At 48.3% G+C, this 14412-nt stretch overlaps 2 protein-coding genes across 3 annotated transcripts; both read left to right on the top strand.

The window, feature by feature from the left end:
* Positions 1–371: 371 nt before the first annotated feature.
* Positions 372–2073, top strand: LOC125514238 (myb-related protein Zm1). Its single transcript, XM_048679531.2, has 2 exons — positions 372–882; positions 969–2073. The coding sequence occupies exons 1-2, from the start codon at positions 614–616 to the stop codon at positions 1696–1698; spliced, it is 999 nt and encodes a 332-aa protein (XP_048535488.1). The 5' UTR covers positions 372–613; the 3' UTR covers positions 1699–2073.
* A 1633-nt stretch (positions 2074–3706) lies between these two features.
* On the top strand, positions 3707–12088 carry LOC125514239 (Protein kinase superfamily protein). 2 transcript variants are annotated; one of them, XM_048679532.2, is made up of 12 exons: positions 3707–3972; positions 9466–9594; positions 9685–9742; positions 10126–10206; positions 10317–10388; positions 10460–10695; positions 10788–10859; positions 10939–11049; positions 11127–11208; positions 11333–11379; positions 11566–11647; positions 11809–12088. In XM_048679532.2, the coding sequence occupies exons 1-12, from the start codon at positions 3800–3802 to the stop codon at positions 11890–11892; spliced, it is 1227 nt and encodes a 408-aa protein (XP_048535489.1). In that variant the 5' UTR covers positions 3707–3799; the 3' UTR covers positions 11893–12088. The 2 variants fall into 2 exon arrangements, with proteins under 2 accessions (XP_048535489.1, XP_048535490.1); XM_048679533.2 differs by lacking the exon at positions 11127–11208.
* The last annotated feature ends 2324 nt before the right edge of the window (positions 12089–14412 follow it).

A 14412-nucleotide genomic window follows, 5' to 3' on the forward strand; every position in this document is an offset into this window, starting at 1 on the left:
CAAAAGGATGTGTTGATAACAAATAAGATCCATTTCATTTTATCCCGGAAAAGCGCAATCATCTCTAATTTTTCCCCCAACCACTCCAAAAAGTGGCCTCAAACTTTTTTCTGGCCCGGGAACATCATCGTGATTTAGTGATTTTTAAGCAAGTGTACGTGTAGGCTCGCTCGGTGCATGCACTGCCCATCAGTGCTGAGTGCACATCCTGATTAACAACGGAGCAGCAGGGAGGAGTAGACCCTGCATCGCATCATGGATCCCGGAGGAAGGAGACCTGGGCCACCAACGGGTGGGCGGCCGGCCCCAGGAGATGGAGGGCATTTTGCTCTCCTGGGACAGGGGTTTGGTAGGTAAACGCAATAGTCTCGGAGGTAGGAGGATAGAGGTACGTAGGGCCTCCCAACTCCTGGGCTTGTCACCTGTCGCCCCAGCGCCAGCCCTGCCACCAGTGAGTAGTAGGAGTGGTTGTGTCAGTGCGAGCGTGCGCGGCGCACATATATACCGGCCGTGCCCGCCCCCGATCCATGCTCTGCACCGTCCCACCACCTCCTCGTCCCGGGCGAATCGAGGTAGAACGAGCGAGCAGAGTGGTCTGGTGAGGTGGCCGATTATGGGGCGAGGCAGGGCACCGTGCTGCGCCAAGGTCGGGCTCAACAGGGGCTCCTGGACGCCGCAGGAGGACATGCGCCTCATCGCCTACATCCAGAAGCACGGCCACGCCAACTGGCGCGCCCTCCCGAGGCAGGCCGGCCTGCTCCGCTGCGGGAAGAGCTGCCGGCTCCGGTGGATCAACTACCTGCGCCCCGACCTCAGGCGCGGCAACTTCACCGCCGAGGAGGAGGCCACCGTCATCAAGCTGCACGCCTTGCTCGGCAACAAGTAAGCTTAGCTTGCGTGCATTCGGTTCCGAGATTGATTGATTGATTGATTTGGTGTGTTCTGATCGGATTTTGTTATTTGTCCAGGTGGTCCAAGATCGCGGCGTGCCTGCCCGGGAGGACGGACAACGAGATCAAGAACGTCTGGAACACGCACCTGAAGAAGAAGGCGTCGGAGCAGAAGCCAGGCGTCGGCGGGAGCAAGGGCGAGCCGGCCGACGGAGACCCCGACACGCCCGTCCCCTCGTTGTCTTCGGCGTCCTCGTCGATGACGACAAGCGAGGGGTCCAACGGCGGCGCCGGGGAGCAGTGCGGCACGAGCAACGAGCCCGAAACGATGGACGTACCGTCGCCTCTCGAGCTGGAGCTCGAGCCGGTCATGGACATCCTGGGCATGCTGGCCGACGCGCCCACGGAGGCGCTCGCGACGGCGGCGCCAATGCCAACGTCTTCGTGCTCGTCGTCCTCCCCGACGACGTGCGCCGGGGGCGGCGGCGGGGTGGAGGAGCTGCTCGAGCTGCCGGACATCGACATGGACGCCGACATCTGGAGCATCATCGATGACGATGTCGCGCGCCTACAACAAGGCGATGCAACAGTGCCATGTACGACCAAGGCCAGCCCGGAGGAGGAGGGAAACGAGTGGTGGTTGGCGGATTTGGAGAAGGAACTCGGCCTGTGGGGGCCCACGGAGGAATCCCAGCCCCAGGCGGGCCCACACGACCAGATAGGCTACCCGGGCCAGGACATGGAAATGGTGATGTCCTCCTCCTACCCGCAGTCCAGATCGGATCATGAGGCGTCCAATTCTGAATAGAAGGCTGGGATCCACGGCGGTCCCATCGGATGCACGAGATCAAACATTACAACTTGGAGAAGTTTTTAACGAAACGTTTGAGTTGCCTATTTGATGTCATTGATGATAGAATGCACATACAAATTAAAGGAATGAAAATTTAGGTCAATACAAGGCCAAGTAGCACGAGTACCATCTAGATACATCCATACCTGCGACAAGTAATTCGGAACGAAGGAAGTAACAGTTTTTAACCAAATGTACCATGGCATGTATGCAACAGCACTCCATGGTTCAACAGCCAGCGAGAAGTGCTATGCAAACATGCGTACCGATGTTGTATGTCATTTGGTTACTACAGTTCGTAATAAGAAATTGCAACTAATTTGTACTGTACCATGCACATATACTGCACAGCGTCATGGTGACGTAAGGGCTGGATCATCCCATGGCCCACCACTACCAAGCCATCATGTATGCCTTTTGAAGAAATCATCACCGGGCTTTGATTATGCATTCTAAAGCAACTTGCTTTTGCTAATGCGATGTGGCCTTTTTCTTCTCCTTTGGCTTGCTTTTATTTTATTTTATTTCTTTGGATTTGATTGCGTGTTGCTTCGGGTGAGCAAAATCACATGAAACTTGATGATAGAGAAGTTGGTCACCTAAGCAGTGAAATGGGAGCATGGGAATGGGGCCATATTTTGGTGGTGACGCGTTCTGAATTTTAAGGGCCCGCATTCCTTTTCAGAAGCATCATACGGCATATTAGTCATTGTTCATGTTTTTTTTTCTTTTTCTGAGATCCACTTCTTTTTGGGAAAACCGACAATTCGATTCAGCTCGTGCCTCAAACTTTCGATGATAAACACTTTGTCAATTTGGGTGAAAACAACTTTGGTGATGCGACGATGTTGCGCCTTGGCAATCGCTAACAACTCGAACGAGTTATTGATCCAATGGTTGGCTAGGACTCACGGGTTTGTGCGGTGTTTCATAAAATGGTTGACGCTTGGTTTGTTGGATTTGTATCGACGAACCCCACGTCATACATGTGTTGGATCTTTTTTAAGCATGTTGCTCATAACTTCGCCACAATATCCCTGGTTTGACTCGGTTTATCGTGAAAAGTCAGTAGGAGTGCCACCTAGTAGCCCTAAAGACATATAAGAGAGAAAACAACACTAAATTGTAACAACTAATGAGATATTTCAAGGTAAATTCAAGAGTATCAGGATTAAACTCCAAAAAATGACAAGTACACTATATGGCCTCTTCCCTTGAGTTGGTTTTAGTGGGAGTGAAACGGTTACATGCACCCATGTGGGAATTTATGCAAGCCAGGGGGCCTTGACAAAATGACCAAGCAACCTTGAGGTGATAGATAGGTGGGGTAAGGTGGTAAAATATCCATGTAGTAGGAGGGGGGTGCATGGTCCATGTTGGACTTGCAAGCTCATCCATCCGATTAACAACTTCTTTCTCTCAGAGTCTTTATCCTCACATTTACTTTCTATTCAAAAATATTTGTTGATTGAATTTAAATACTTTTTTTAATACCGTCTCATCTCTTTGTTGGTCGTGATCAATTGCTTAGACTTGTATTGACATGAGGTTGATGATTTGCCACATAAATGTTATGTAGGACTAGGCCCGGATAAAATTAACCATTCCTAAAATAGAAATGTCTGTGTATTTTCAGAACAAATGCCCATGTATTTTCAAATAGATGTGCATGACTTTGAAAAAAAGTCTGTCTGCAAAAAGTGCATGCATCTATGGCAAAAAAAAAGCAGAAAATAAATTTAACATAAAAATTAAAAAGAAAAATAATAATGAAAAGGAAATGAAATAAAAATACTAATATCAATAAAAAGACAATAAATAAAAATATACAACCAGAAAAGGAGAAAAGCGAAAATTTACACGCAAAATAAAAAAGGGCAAAGAAACTGACCATGGGCCGATAATGGTGCGACAGGCGATCCTCGCGGCCCATTATCAGCGATACATCCTCCCAGTAGCTTTTTCGTTTCTGCGGCTGGGAGGCTTGAGCTGTCTATCCCCAAGAACAGAAACACCAGTCAGTTTCAGGCTTGTGCGCCGCGCAGCGGCGACCACGATGCTGAAGGCTCTTCCCGCGCGCTTCCTCGTCGTCTCGCCGGAGCCCGGGGGGCGGCGCCGGAGGCCTCGTCGACGATCCCTACGGCCGATTTCGTCGGCGCTGATGACCAACCCCGCGTACTTCGAGGTGGGCAGATTATTGGGTAGCTATGGCTTCATGAACATCACAAGGTCAGCATGTTTGGGTCCTCTCTCCTTTCCGTTTTCCTTCAGAACTAAGAGTTTGTAGTACCCACGGGGAGATGTGTGCTTACGTTCTGAGCTGATTCAAAACTTAGGACGATAGGGCTGTGTGCGGGAGTGGAATTGGTTCGAGCATTCGTACTGTTCTCTAGCATGTTACTTAGGTTATTTTATTAATTAGTTGTTTCCAGCAGAAATCACTGGAAATGGCAAGTCTGTGTGTGTTTTTCTTGGGGTGAAACATTGCTTTGGGGACATTCTTGTGGTGAGATTGACAGAATATGGTTAAATTATTCAGGATACTGTGTGTTTTTGACATTTCCCTTTGCTTGGTTAGCTTGTTATATTTGTGTCGAATATATTATGTATGCAAGGGGTTACATGGACTTGGAGTTGTAATTGGTGTGGTTAGGTACGAGTTGTGTAGGAGTCGGACGCTTGTGTCCTAGGCCTCTTATATACGGAGGGACACCACACGTTGTAACCCATGACGACTTGATAGCAACAGGTACGCGGGGGAGCCGACGGCTTGTGCCGGCGCCCGGGCGGCCGGTGTTGCGGTATCTTAGGGAGGAGCGCCCGTAGTCATGCCCCGGGGATGTAGCCATACCGGTGAACCTCGTTAACAAATATCGTGCCTCGGTGTGTCGTCTATGATCTTGCATTAGCGTTTTATTCTAACAAGCGGTATCATGAGCAAGGTTGCGAGAAGGCTATGCGGAACATCATCCGGATGTACGAGGATCATGCTCGACAGGTGCCATGGAACGTCCGATTGGTGCAAGGTGGAGCATGGCGGCGATCGCGAAGGCGGTCGATGGTGTCGGACACTTCGGGCGGGAGGCCTGGACCATTCGATGGGCTGCGGCCGGTAAGGATCGGCTAGACGTGGCGATCGGACCGGCGTAGTGGCTGTTGAAGACGTTGCGGAGGCGACGGATTTGGCTCGTGATTAGACCGGCGACCAGACGTGGAGGACAGCCAAATATATCGGAGTGCGAGAGCATCAAGATGATGCGCTCGATGTTGTACAAGGGCGACGGCGCGGCACTGCGGACGGATTATGTCGACGATGTGGATGGCCAGGATACGGCACAGCTCGTGTACGGATGATGCGCGAGGTGGCGACTGTTTCCGGCAGGGTTGGCGTGCGGCGAGTACGCACGACAGGGCCAGTTACAGATCGCTGGCGAAAAACCAAAAAACAGAGACCAGGAAGGCGAGCAGTCGTCGAGACTGGCGGCGAGTTTTTCCGAGGCGACGCAGATAGAGGGAAGGGAAGCCACGGCAGGGTACACGGGACCGCCGCTCGGATGCGTACGGTCCCCGCGTGCGGCAGGCTACGCGAGACAGCCGAGCTGGGTTGCGTGCATTAGCAGGACTCGGCAGGGCGTACAGTGCGAAAGGAAAGAGTCCAGAAGATAAGTAAGCATGCATGTCGGTTTGGATTTGAAGAAATCATGTACGTGCATCTGGGGCAGTGCTGAACCGTGATGGCAGGACTAGTGCCTGGCCTAGGCATGGTATAGGGGCACTGTTGGATGCGTGTATGGTTTTGGAGATCTTTTGTGCGTGCATGTTGGGTCCATGACGGTTGGTTCACGACTCGGATAGGGACTCGATGCAAGCCGTGGAATACTTGGATTCGTTCTTCGTGTCAGAGAGGAAAAGCAAGGCCGGCTATATCCAGCGTAGATAAAAGGCTGGTGGCGACGAGGCAAACAGGCACAAAATCGTCTGCAGGTTCAGGAAAAGGTGGAGCGGCTAGTTTCGGCTGAGAGCAAATTCATCTGCACGTTACGGCACAAGGCTTCATGCTGATTTTCTGAAGGGCGGACAGGGACGTTGTGCTGGTCATATTTGTTGGTTAGATCGCGGACTGCGGCGTGGCTTCAGACGAGGAATACGGGATCAATGATCATTTTCGTGAGGAAGTCGCAGAGGAAAAAGGCGGTAAGACCGGCGGCAACAGGCCGGTTAGATCGCGGCTCGGCATGGCGCCGGGATTCACCAGGTTTGATTTGGAGAAATTTGATGGCATGGGTAACTTCGGTCTATGGCAGACAAGAGTCAAGGATATTCTGGCGTAGCAGGGAATCTTGAAGGGTTTGCAGGAGACGAAGCCAGCCAAGGTTGACAACGATGCGTGGGAGGATATGCAAGTGCAGGCAGCCGCTACCATACAACTTTGTCTTGCGGATCAGGTCATGTATCATGTCATGGACGAAGATACTCCTAAGGGAATTTGGGACAAGTTGGCAAATCGTTATATGTCCAAGTCAGCGACCAATAAGCTGTATTTAAAGCAAAAGTTCTATGGGTTGAAGATGCAGGAGGGGTCGCATCTTGTGGAGCATGTGAATGCCTTTAATCAGTTGGTCATGGATCTAGCGCGTCTGGATGTGAAGATTGAGGACGAGGATAAGGCACTACTTCTTGTTTCGTTGCCACCGTCCTATGAGCATTTGGTCATTACATTGACACATGGAAAGACAACCGTCAATAATGAGGAAGTCACTACAGCGTTGCTTGGGCATGAGTTGAGGAAGCAAAATAATGCTACAGAGGAGAGTACTCAAGGTTTTGGGTTGGCAGTTAAAGGTTATCAGATCAGGAAGGGACAAGAGGCGAGTTATTTACCCAAAGCCACCACATTTGAGGCTAGGGTAACAACTTAGTACTACATTTGTGCCAGGGCACAAAAAACCACCGAAATTGCGCCTAATCTGTAACCCGGAGCACTAATGCTCAGATTTGGTCGCAGAAATAGCGGATCTGACCAGTGGGGCCAACCTGTCAGGCCGATGTGGCATGCCTACATGGATAAATTTGCTGAGGTGGCCGAAGGCCCCATCTGTCAGCCTCTCTCTGATTCCCCCCTTTCCCCCAGGCATCTTCTTCTCCACCAACACGACACAGCCAGCCAAATCCGCCGCCGCCGCTGGAGACTTACCCCGGCGAGCCACCCCACCCCGACGAGCCTCCTCGCTGCCCTAGCCACTGGCCCGCGTGGATCCAACCCCAGACACACCCCCAGCCCTTTGTTTCGCCTGGATCCGGCGAGGATCCACCCCATCGCCCAAATTGTAGTGGATCTCGTCGGAGCTCAGGATGCGGCAGCTAAACCTTGCGCGAGACTACGGGGACTCGGGGACACGCACGCTAGCCACGGTGCGCTCGGCGGTGCGGACAGCAAGACTTAGAGACGTCGCAAATCGTGACTTCACCATCAATGGCGGACGGCGGGGCGGTTTCTCACGGACAGCCATGCTAAAGGAAGTGTGGATTCGATTGGATGCCATATAGAGCTTCATGAGGAAGCGGAGGATCCGAGGAAGGTAGGTGGAGGCTGGGATACGCCAGAGTGGAAGATAGTGCAGCAGCGCTCGTAACCGGAGACGGTGAAGAAAGAGCCCGTGCCGGCGATTCCGGGTACTTTCCTGCTGATTTCTTAGCAAGGGGGGGATTGGGGACTGAGGGAGGGACCTCATGGAAAGAATGGAGGAGGTAGGGACACATCACAGAAAGAGATTGATGCCTGGTGGTTGTCTTCCCCGAGTCCGGTCACAGCGAAGCTAGTAATCCCGTACAAACCAGAGAGCCCCTACCTGATTCGCTCCTCCACAAGTAGTTTTTCTTTTAGAATAATACATCCAGAAGAAGTAGTTGGGGGGCTGACAGCGGGACCCGACATCCACCTCAGCTATTTGAACACGTAGACATGCCACATAGGCCTGACAGGTGGGTCCAACTTGTCAGTTTTGCTGTTTTCGGAAGCTTATCACACAATCAGTGCTCTCCGTTAGTCGTTAGGCGCAAAGTTGGTGGTCTTTTGTGCCCTGCCTTGAATGTGGTATCAAGTTGTTACCCTAGCCCCAACTGTGGTGGTTTTCGGTAAATAACTCACAAGAGGCGGAGAAGAAAAAGAAGAAAAAGGTGCAGTGCTACAGGTGCAAGGATTGGGGACATATAAAGAGGGAATGCCCAGAACTGAAGGGTGGGGCAAGTGCTAATGCGGCTACTCATGGTGATGGCTCGGACAGTGATAGTGATGTTCTCGTTGTATCAAACAGGCGATCAACAAAAACTAAAGCGTGGATGTTGGATTCAGCTTGCTCTTTTTATGCGACGCCCAACAGGGAGTGGTTCTCTTCGTACAAGTCTGGTGAGTTTGGTTTAGCCTATGTGGGCGATGACACAGGTTATCGTGTTGCTGGAGTAGGTGACATCAAAATCAAGATGTTTGACGGAGTTGAGCGGATGCTTCGGGGAGTCAGGCATGTGCCAGGGTTAAGGAGGAATCTAATTTCGCTTGGTGTTCTTCATGATGGTGGTATGGAATTCCGTTCTGATCAGGATAAGAGGACCATGAAAATCATGGAAGATGAGGTGGCTGTGATGATAGGAGAGAGGACGGCTTCACATCTTTACAAGTTGCAAGGGAGCACTATTGCAGGTGGAGCCATGAAGAGTGAAGCTGCAGGAGTAGTAGTGAAGTCCCACGGTGGCGGCGGGTCTGGCCCGTCGGGTAGCTCTCAGTAAGCTACAAAGGAGACAACCCAAATCCGGAGTACATGGAGGTTCGAGCATGGACGACTTCTAGGTGGTGGAGAATATTCGCCAAGGTGGAGTTTGTTATATTTGTGTCGAATATATTATGTACGCAAGGGGTTACATGGACTTGGAGTTGTAATTGGTGTGGTTAGGTACGAGTTGTGTAGGAGTCGGACACTTGTATCCTAGGCCTCTTATATACGGAGGGGCACCACACGTTGTAACCCATGACGACTTGATAGCAACAGGTACGCGGGGGAGCCGACGGCTTGTGCCGGCGCCCGGGCGGTCGGTGTTGCGGTATCTTGGGAAGGAGCGCCCGTAGTCATGCCCCGGGGATGTAGCCATACCGGTGAACCTCGTTAACAAATATTGTGCCTCGGTGTGTCGTCTATGATCTTGCATTAGCGTTTTATTCTAACATAGCTTAGGACACTTCAAATAAATTCACTAGAGATGACCAGCATATCGTACAGCAAGTAGGAATGTCATGTGGCTACATTTTAGGAGGTATGTAATGCGTCCACCGGAGCTACAGGAAATGTTAAGGAGACCCAATATGTCTATTCAGATGTTGATGTTGCTGATTTCTTACAAGAAAATTTCCACATAAACTTTGTACCAGCATTATGTCATGGGACCATGGATGCTGCATCTAATTTTTCCATTGCCTCTTACTGAGCAAAACGAGTGAATATACACTCTAAAATATGTCTATATACATCCGTATGTTGTTCATAGTGGAATCTCTTTAAGGTCTTATATTTAGGAACGGAGGAAGTATTTATCATTAAAAGGACCATCAGATATTTTGTGGCCATGGTGGGTGTTCTGTAACCTTTTTCTCTTATACTAGTATAAACGGAAGGACATACATCTCAATCTCTGTAATCATCACGGGTTCCAACACTCTGTCATGTGAAACAGCTATTCATCTTCTCAGTCTGGAGGGCTTCCAAACGATATTGGTAATCAAGACCTTAGTCTTGGATATTCACCAGAAGAGATTGAGCGATTAAGAGTCCAAGATGTTGGAGAAGGAGAAGTGAAAATTAGGTTATTTCCTTCTATCTCAGATGTTATTTTCATGTGTAACTTTTTAGAAAAGTTCTACTGATACTATCCATGTATCGTAGTCTTTTGCAGACTCTATGAGGGAAGAGTGGTGCAAGGTCCATTGAAGGGCACACAGACTGTATTTAAGGTATAGCTCGGGTTTTTCAATCTACCATGTCTAGTTACACACAGTCCTGTAATGCTAATAAGTGTATAACGGGTCATCCATGCATTTTTAAATTGTACTACATGCTCATAGTATTTCAATTGTATGACATGACACATAATAATCGTAAGGCCAGTCTTATGTAATCATAGTGTGATAGCACCCTTTGATTCAACAATGCCTTGAAAAGATTGTTTGTGGCAGGACCGTAGGACCAATAGTTCCAAGTTCTCTTTTTTTTTCACTTCGATTTTCCAGCCATTCAATTTTGTTGGTTTATCTGATGGTGTTAGTTATTAGCTTTCCCAGACATATGAGTTCATTTATGATCTTATATGTGCTAAGACATAGGTTTATGCTACAAGGTATACCCTGGAGCTATTGCTGGTGCTTCTGAAGCTAATTTGATGGCATTGAATGAGCTGAGGACTCATGCTTTTCTTCAGGTTAGGAAAATCATGAAAATTTAAGAGAGATTGGACTTGTCGATCTGAATGAGTATGTCAGACATGACATTTCCAAAAAATATTTTCTAATCCTTGTCTTTTACTTTCAGAGTAATGCAAGGGATATCTGTGAGAACATTCAGTTTCTGTTAGGAGCCTTTGAGACAGCTACTGGAGAGCAGGTCTACCACATAACTTTATCAGGTCATAGACGATCCTGTAATGCTTTTAGACTGATGTAAATTTTCTACAGTGGCTTGCTTTCCGTGACGATGGGAGATACAGTGCTGCAGACTATGCAAAAATAACCAGTGAAAGGCAGTTGAAGGAACGGCCTAATTTTTGGAATCCCTATGATCGTGCATACAAATTGGAACTGAGGAGATATTTTGTCCTTAGGCTGCTTAATGGAGCTATGTGTGGCCTTGTCCACATGCACAATCATGATAGACTGCACCAAAGCCTTGGCCCCTCTTCTGTTGTTCTCAAGTATTCTGCATTTTCCATGTTTACTGCCCATTCTATAGCTTATGACTCAATTTCAGTTCTGTTACTACTTAGTGTAACTTTCTCTTATTTAGCACCGTTGCAGAGAAAAATGGATACTATTTACTTCCACAGCTCCGTGATTTGGCATTTTCTGTAGATATTGGGTATATCTCCATCTTCTCGGCATTTTCTTTTATCAATGAGAAAACACTTTAGAGAATAGATATACTTTTATAATGACAGGTATTCGTCTGTGGGGGTTGGAGCGTTGTCAGATGGTCTTTGGCGTCGAGCATCTGCTGCTGGAGCATCAACTCCTTTGGAGAAGCGAGCTTTTGGAGTAGCTGATGACATGCAAGTATTTCTTTTTCTTTTTTCGAGTGACAAAATGCAAGTCTCTCACATATACGTGTGATTGAAAAAAAAAGCAGATATGGAGCTGGGTTGCTTATTGCATACATGGCATTTATTCCGTTTTGTGAAGCAGGCATTATGGATGGCATTTCCTTGCAGGTTCTTGTGATTATAATTTGGATTTAAGTTCATAAGAGAAATTCCTGCAAAGAAAAGTCCATAGGAAAAAATTATTTTCCTTTAAACACTGTGATATCTAACAAAGTACTTATTTATTCTGCAGAGGCTCTTGGAGAACACTTTCCGTCTTGACATTTACGCTGCAAGAGAGTATGAATCACTAGAACAAAACATCTACATGGTTTAAAGTTTAAACATTCCAATGCTTGAATAATTCTGCTTTCCAAATTCATTTGATAAAATCTGCTCTCGCTTATTTTTTACCTGATCGTTAGTTGTGATTTGTGATATTCAGAATCAATATGCATGCTTATCTATGTTTATGAACTCACATAGGTATTGCCTGGAAGATGATAAATTGTCGGAAGCTGTAAACTTTCTAGATTTAGGTGATGGTGCCGGCTGGGAGTTGCTGCAGGTTTGCCTCTACGATTATAGTTAAATTTTGTCTGTTCACAAACCTTCTGCTGCTGCAGATGATACTTATGTATGCTTACTATATTAACTGTGGACTCAGTGAATCTACTTTCGATTCCTTCATCTTTAACAAAGGGTTCTTACACTGATTCTTTTCTGTAGGCAATGCTTAATCCGGATTACCGTAAACGACCAATTGCTGAGGCTGTACTGAACCATAGGTTTATTACAGGGGCTCTATTATAGAAGTAATCATCAGCTAGATGCGCTTATACATTCGTACAATAGATGGTGGAGGCAGGTCCCATTGTGTGAAAGAAATGTTCAAATCTAAAGACATGTTATGATCAGGTACTTAAATAGTGTACCTAAACTAGAGGAACATTGTAAATATATGCATGAACATCATTTTGGAAATACTGCTAGACATGTTTTTGAGTTATCAGACTTAGAACGTTTTCTGGACATGGAGGTATTTCAGAGACACTAAGTCGAGGGAGGCTACAAGGCGGTCACCCGCTGGGCAAGCACTGAGCGGTTAGATTCCAACATCTCCACAAACATTTGTCCGCACATGCTCTCTCTAGCATTTCAGAAAACCTTCGCTTTTTGGGAGATCATGCCATCAGGTTTTAAAGTCCAGCCCTCCAACTTTCAGAAATCCAACTTTTCATTTTTGGTGACCTTCAACTTTTAGAATTCTAAACTTTCAGGATTTTTTTTAAATCAACTTTCGAAATTCTAAAACTATTGGAAGATTCAACTTTCAAAAGTTAAGACTTTCATGTCGACCATATTTGTCATGTCTACCAGAACTCCCTGGATATTTATGTTTGATGAGCACCTGAGCCTGCATAAGCGTGTCGAATATTTGTACGATGAATTCCTTCGATCTAACCATCATAGAACACTAAATTGGGAAACTACTTTAGAAATGTAGTAGCAGTGGATTAATCCTGGATTTGTGTAAACCAACGGAGCCCATGTCCGCTCTTGCAACAGAGCTCGCACCACCACACACCTTGCCGCACCAATGCTTAGATCCCCACAGTCACATCCACTCCGACGAGGCCCTCGGCTACTCGTCCTCTCGCAGAGACCCTCCACCGCCCCCTGGTTCGATACCTGCTATAGGGGGCGAGCATTGGTCTGGCGCTAGGAATATCATTCGTGAGATCTAGAGGTTCGGTGGTTGAACCTCCGACTCTGCTGAGATCCACTCATGGATTCCCGGGAAGGAGGGTCGCAACCTCAGACCAGGAGATTCTGGGTTTTGATGGCGGATCTGGAGAGGGCAGCAGATAGGACGACTTGAGAAGCGTGACGCAGTCTGGCACTCTGAGCAATGTCTAGGACCAACACTCTGAGCAATGTCGAGGACCAACACGGCATTGGGGCAACCTCTAATGGCGGATCTAATCTTAGCTTGGGCAGCAGAAGGAGCGACATCTCCATTGCGGAGGCGACGAGCACCCTGACGAACACACCCTGTCTTTCCTGAACGCATCCAATTGTGACAGACAATTGTCGTGTGTTGGTACTCCATCCATCCCAAAATAAGTGTCTCAAGCTTAGTATAGCTTTGTACTAGAGTTAATACAAAATTAAGACACTTATTTTAGGACAGAGAGAGTTTTTTTTTTTTGAAAGTTAGCAGGAGAGCTACTAAGATTCCATATCAGAAGGGGAGCCAGAGGCAAAGTACAGAGGAGGTCGGAGCGACCAAAACAAAGGAAAGAAAACCTCCAGGTAATGGCCAAGGAGACTAAAACAAGACAACTACTGTCACCACCGGGGTTTAGCTTTGCTAAAACAGCCCCAACAGACCCCGTACACTACCTCAGCCAGGATCAAAAGGGATCGGGCAGCCGGCCAGCTGCCATATGGAGGCCTCGTCTCTGATCAGTGCGAGAACAGCATGGACAGGCATCTCTTTCTTGTCAAAAATCCGCCGGTTGCGCTCGCGCCAAACCTCCCAGCAGACCAACATTGCCAAGGACTTCGCCGCGGCCCTCTCCTGTTTAGGAAGAGCGCTTGAGAGCCCGTCCAACCACTCCAGCATATCACCGTGCGCACTCCAGGACACCGGTTGGATTGTCTGCAAGCGTGTCGAACAGGCCACCGCTTGCCAAAGGCGTTGTGACCAGGGGCATTCTCTGAATAAATGATTCACCGTTTCCAAGTTCCGCCGACAAAGAGGGCAGAAGTAGTCATTTTCCCAGCCTCGTAGCATCAGTATATCCGCCGTCAGAATCCGCTTCTGAACTGCTGTCCACATGAAGAATTTGCACTTTAGCGACGCACGGACTTTCTAGATTAGGCGTAAGAACGGCGTCCCAACATGCCCAGAGAACAGCAGCCGGTAAGCCGACCGAGCGGAGTAGCTTCCGTCAGCCGTCAGCTTCCAAACGATGGAGTCCCTGACGCCTTGCTGCAGCCTCGAGGACAGGTAAATCAGCTCGTCGAGCATCTCATCTTTGAAGCTGGCGGATAGGTCCTTCAGCCACGCCGAGCCCGCAATGGCCCCTGCAACAGTCCTCTTCTTCCTTGCCGAGGCTTGAAACAGGGCCGGGGCTAGATCACGCGGCGCCATACCATCCAACCAAGAGTCAAACCAGAACAGGGCAGTGCAACCATCCCCCAAAGTGACCGAAGTTGCGGAGGTGAACATGGCGAACTCTTCATTCGAGCATGGCACCGGCAATCCAGACCAAGTCCTGGAGTGATCATCCCATCGGTACCACAACCACCGGAGGCGCAACGCCG

This window comes from Triticum urartu, chromosome 6A (assembly GCF_056163025.1).
Source record: "Triticum urartu cultivar PI428250 chromosome 6A, HENAU_Tu73, whole genome shotgun sequence".
NCBI classification, from domain to species: Eukaryota; Viridiplantae; Streptophyta; class Magnoliopsida; order Poales; family Poaceae; genus Triticum; species Triticum urartu.

Bases quoted from the DNA above. Each gene is read 5' to 3' on its own strand.
- LOC125514239 (XM_048679532.2), top strand. From the start codon at position 3,800: ATGCTGAAGGCTCTTCCCGCGCGCTTCCTCGTCGTCTCGCCGGAGCCC. The intron at 9,595-9,684 runs GTTATTTCCTTC...AGTCTTTTGCAG, and splicing joins GAAGGAGAAGTGAAAATTAG to ACTCTATGAGGGAAGAGTGG. The intron at 11,050-11,126 runs GCAAGTATTTCT...AAAAAAAAGCAG, and splicing joins TTTGGAGTAGCTGATGACAT to ATATGGAGCTGGGTTGCTTA.
- LOC125514238 (XM_048679531.2), top strand. From the start codon at position 614: ATGGGGCGAGGCAGGGCACCGTGCTGCGCCAAGGTCGGGCTCAACAGG. The intron at 883-968 runs GTAAGCTTAGCT...TTATTTGTCCAG, and splicing joins CACGCCTTGCTCGGCAACAA to GTGGTCCAAGATCGCGGCGT.